Here is a 5,379-nt window from a genome sequence, read left to right on the forward strand (position 1 = left end):
TGTGGTTTTTCCCATTACATTGTTGCAAGAACACCTGCACTTGGCTGACTTTCTCTTCTAAAGATACAGGATCAGCCTCAGGTCCTGAACCTGGCAACCCTACCTCCCACCCAAATTTAAAACAAAGCTGTCCCTGGCCACATCCACACCAGGGCTCTATTACACTTTGGACAATCATTATTTATTTATCTATTTATTTAGTGTATTTATATACCGCCCATAGCCAAAGCTCTCTGGGCGGTTTACAATAACTAAAAAAAATTAAGAACAAATATACAAATTTAAAAACACATCTTTTAAAAACAATTTATCATGGCTTCTCTCAAAGCCATGGCTCAAAGCTAATCATAGCTTCTCTCAAAGAATCCTGGGAAGTGTAGTTAGTGAAGGGTGCTGAGAGTTGCTAGGAGACACCCTGTTTCTCTCACAGACCTTCAATCAGAGTGGCTGACTGTTAACCATTCTCTCAGGGGAATAGGAGTCTCCTCTCAGCACCCTTCACAAACTACACTTCCCAGGAGTCTTTGAGGGAAGCCATGACTGTCTCAAGTGAAATCAAGTCTGGTGTGGGTGTGGCCCTCTGATTAGCCAAGCCCAGCAGCTGTGAGGCTTTTAGAACACGGACAGTTGGTCCTTACTGAGCATGCCCCGCGTTATAATAGGCTTCCAGCCAAAATTTCTTAAATTAATTAAAAATCAGCCAGGCATTTTTTTAACTTCTAAACTGCAGTAGATGAAGGTCAGAGTATGGGGCAAGGTCAGTATTAGGATTACAGGTACCCTGTGAACATGGCTGATTTTTAATGAATTTCAACAGATTATGAGAAATCTGGCAGAAAAAAGTCCAAAAGGGCTCTGAGTTTTTCTCTCCCTTTTTAGACTTTGAACTCTCGATTCTCTCTTACTGTTTTGCATATCGCCATGAAAATTGACAGGGTTTATTTTATTTTTGAAGTTCCTTGCTGGAGAGAGAGAGAGAGAGACCAGGGAAGCTCATGAGCTGCCATGCTGGATCAGCATCGGAGTGTCGCTTTTGTCTCCTTTGTTGCCATCCTTGTCGTCTCATCTTCCCTCTGCGGGGAACGGAAGATGGCCGCGTGAGAGTGAGTACAGCAAAATCGGCTCTTAAATACTTCAGCTTTGTAGCTAAAAAAAACCAACCAATATAATCTACTAAAGAAGAGGCAATATAACAAGACTGTGCCTACTAGTTCCTGACTTTGATTTGGACAACTCTATTTAATTGCCTTGCTCATTATTTTACTCTGCTGATTTATTACCATGTGAAAAGCTGAGAGAGAGAGACATGAGATAAGACGTCTCTGTGTTCCACTATTGAAGAGAAAATTAATAAGAAACAGTATATAACAGCAACTGAACTGAAAAGCTAACACCTTATCAATCTTTTATAACTTTTAAATCATTTTTTAAATTGTTTTAAATGCTGACTCTGTATCCGGGAGAGTAATTATGGTTCTAACTAGACGAAAACGTAAAGAGCTAGGTATTCCTTTAAATGAAGAAGATATACAAGAAACCTCCAAGGAAAAACAAACTAAAATCACTTCTTATTACCAACCGAAAATGAATGCAATAACGATAAATGACAAAATAGATCTGAAAGAAAACTTGTCCTTTGAAAATTTATTAATGGAATGGGATATAGACAAAATACCATCATGGCTGCCAAGCAATGAAGAAAAAAACAGCATTTTAAATCTAGCGCAAGAAATGGAGGAGGCAGAAAATGTCGGAATTACCCATGATTTATTACCATGTATAAATCAATCTGGAACATCATTACCTGACGAAGAGGACTCAATGCCCCCATTGGAATCTTCAGGCTCCTACGAGGATTTTAAAATCAACTCCCAATCCTTCATGTCGATTGCAGGAAAAGAAAATGAACATGAACAAATCAAAATACAAACAATTCCAATTAATGATGATTGGTGTCAAATGGTGTCCCAATCACTCATGCAAATTGCTAAATTTGTGGCAGAAGCAAATTCACTCTTAACAACATTAACAGAGCTAACCGTAAAACAAGTAATACAAACTGACTCTGACACCAAAAATAAAAACGCAGCTACGCAGACTTCCCATTCAGACCAAAGGATAGATCATCTTCCTTTGAAGAAAAAAGAAATAAGCTCTAAACCTCCAATGCAAACTGCGAAAAAATCTAAAAACATTAAATCTATTAGGAGTCATCGTAAATGCCACTTGAAATTTGAAAAACTTTTCAAATTACTTGACACAGAAAAAACCTCGCCAAAGGAAAAAAAGAGGAAAAGAAAACGAAAGAAGAAGACGAAGAAAAAGAGCACCGAATTAAAGAGCATAGTGCCATCTAGTGAAGGAAAATCACAATTAATCTTAGAACAAGATACACAAAGATTATCAAGCCCAAAAAGTATCCAGGCGAACTCGAACTTTAATGTGAATGAACAAGCTCCTAAGGAACATTTAATAATGAACCCAGACAATGAATTTTCTTCTTATTCAATTAAAAATAACAGAGATTGGAATTTAATCCTAAACGAAAATCAATTGGCTCTAATAAATTATCCAAAACCAGTGGGATATTTAACACAAAATGAAAGAAAGAGACATCTGACTAATATTGTTAACAAAGTATCCCCAGGATTGGTCCAGACAAAAGACATCATAAACATCAAATATTTATTTTACAACTATATTAGCGCCAGAGCTATCGTTACATTTGCATCGAAAGAGAAACTATCTCTTTTCCAGCACAAAAGAGAATTAATGGTAACTCAAAATATTTATACTGCCAGAATTTTTGACAACCAAGTCCCTCCTAAAAGTCTTATGTCTCGTCACTTTATCTCTGAGAGAATTCTAACCCAACATGAAGTGGATGCACGAGAGTCAGACATACTCAACCAATCTATAATAGAAATAAAAAGTATGGAGGCCACTAAATTTCTACCGGAAGAAATATCTTTACTGGAGACCTTTACAACTTTATCTTCGGAAGCAAGGTCAGAAATCAGATTTAAACTTGAAAATCTGCTAACTACAGTAAAAGAAATGGATTGTGAGCATGAAATAGGTAACATTAACATCCCTGTAGCAACAGAAAAAATAACCCAAGGGGTTTCAGAATTATCTAGGACCAACCGAGAAAATAAAATTGAAAAAGTATACCAACATATCCCCTCAGATGCCTTGGAAAGAGAGAGACGTTTGTCAAATTTAAATACCAATTGACGTAATAGCAATCTAAAACTCCCTTCCTTAAAGATACTATCGTGGAACATTGCTGGTTGGTTTAATAAAGACAAAGATCCATCTTTTAAGAATTTCTTGGAGCAATATGATATCTTGCTCTTGCAAGAAACATGGGCAACATCATTAATGAGTTTTGATGGATATTCAGCCTACCAGCTAAAAGCCATACCCAGCCTTAGGGGGGGACGTCCAAAAGGAGGTCTATGTATATTTGTTTCGACAAAAATTAATGTTTCTGTTATAAACTGTGAACCCCTATTGGATCTAGCCAATGCAGTACTTATAAAATTATCGCGCCAGCTGTTATTATTATTTAATGTTTATCTTCCACCAGGTAAAGAGGTAAAATCGAGCGCTACTAAAACTGCTCAGCTTGAAAATTATATAACAAAATTAACATTATGCTATCCAGCTGCCCTTTTATTAATAGCTGGAGATTTCAATGCCAGACTGGGTCCATCTGATGAAGCTTTGTTTAGCAAATATAAAATGATAGTCCCCTCATTGGATGGCTCAATTTCTATACCTATCAGACATGCAAAAGATAATAGATCTAATTATGTAGGCCTCGCTTTAATGCAAATGATTTTTTCAATTGAATTTAATTCTTTTAAATGGTCGTACTAGTGGAGACCTAGAAGGTGAATTTACGTACTTATCATCTAGAGGTGCATCCACAATTGATCTTTGTATAGTATCTCAAGAACTCTACCATTTAATAGAGAGATTCAAAATAATCGATAGGCCTGAGAGCGATCATTCGCCTGTCAATATAACTCTAAAATGTACAGAAGCTCAAATCTATTCTGATTTGCAATCATTCTCGATCATTGATTGTGAAATTTGTCACAATATATGACAATATTAGTTAAAAGCACGTCTAAATAAAATAGTCTTCACCTGGGCATGAAAAGATGAAAGTGAGGCAGCCAGTTGTTGGCTGTTGTTAAGGGTTGTTAAGCAAGCATTTCTGAGTTCAGAACTATAAGTTTTGTAAGGTTTTGTTTTGAAATGAGCTTATGGGAAGCATCAGAATGGCATGGGGGGGTATTTTCCATTTAACATTGCGGAATGTGAAAAATCCATGCTGGCTATAGTATACAGCCACTCTTGTGGCTGTATAATACCAAAACTTTTATTTTTGTTTCAAGTTCTTCCCATTTCCCTCCATCTGAGAACAATCAAGCACTGGCAATAAATGTTAATTAATGTAGTGTTTCAAGGTAAAAGTCCCAGATTGACTATGAAAAACTATTATAGAAAACCAGATGAAAGGAGGGATTGTGAACTCTGCCAACTTTGTTTTAAGATAGCAAAAGCAGATAAAAATTGGATTAACCTAGAAGATGAGAAGATACAGCAAGGCCCATTATGGGTTTTGCCATTTCATAGTATTAATTAATATTTATTGCAGAAGTAATTGATTTACAGCATATACCTTGAAGGTCTGGAAATCTTTTTGTCTCTGGTGTGTTCCCCCTTGGCATTTCATCCTCAACTGATAGGCACAGCATCAAGGAAAGTAGTTTTTTCTGGGAACAGAAAGGCTATTTTAGGGTATATGATTTTTACAAAAATTACACCCTTGTATCTGTTCAGCAACTTAGAATGGACATAGGCAACCCAGACCTTGGCTGCTTACAGGTTCACCAAATAACTTACCTTTTAACAAACCACAAACTTTGAGTGCAAGCTACTACAAACCTTACCAAAGGTGAGTTAATGTTGTTAAATAGGGGCAATACTGTAGTGCATAGGGTCAGTGTTATTATGACTGTGATTGTATGTCTTTAATCTATTGTTCTGCTGGTGATTATTTAGGGCTGCCTGGAAAACACATTCAGGCATGCCCCCTGCGGGTTTTTCTTCCTGTTCTTGAATATCCAATAAAGAAAAAACTGGTAGCAGAAAACACTGACTCATGTATCTTTTTGGATAAAGGGCAGCAGAAGGACTTAACAAATACCATGTCATTAATCTATGAAGATTTATTGGACATGTCAACTGGACATTTAAAAGGTTTCAATAATACTTGGGAAATGGATGTAAATAAGTGTATCACTGAAGCTAAACTAAAAAATATATGGCACTTTACAAGTCCGTTTCTGCCTATGTCAAGGA

General features: G+C 36.5%; 1 protein-coding gene across 1 annotated transcript; it reads left to right on the forward strand.

Moving 5' to 3' along the window:
• Positions 1–428: 428 nt before the first annotated feature.
• On the forward strand, positions 429–5,159 carry LOC133388658 (uncharacterized). Its single transcript, XM_061634668.1, has 2 exons — positions 429–757; positions 956–5,159. Exon 2 carries the CDS (start codon positions 1,471–1,473, stop codon positions 3,235–3,237), a length of 1,767 nt encoding a protein of 588 aa, XP_061490652.1. The 5' UTR covers positions 429–757; positions 956–1,470; the 3' UTR covers positions 3,238–5,159.
• Positions 5,160–5,379: the final 220 nt, after the last annotated feature.

This window comes from Rhineura floridana, chromosome 7 (assembly GCF_030035675.1).
Source record: "Rhineura floridana isolate rRhiFlo1 chromosome 7, rRhiFlo1.hap2, whole genome shotgun sequence".
Taxonomy (NCBI): domain Eukaryota; kingdom Metazoa; phylum Chordata; class Lepidosauria; order Squamata; family Rhineuridae; genus Rhineura; species Rhineura floridana.

Coding starts and splice junctions, on each gene's coding strand:
- LOC133388658 (XM_061634668.1), top strand. CDS start 1,471: ATGGTTCTAACTAGACGAAAACGTAAAGAGCTAGGTATTCCTTTAAAT.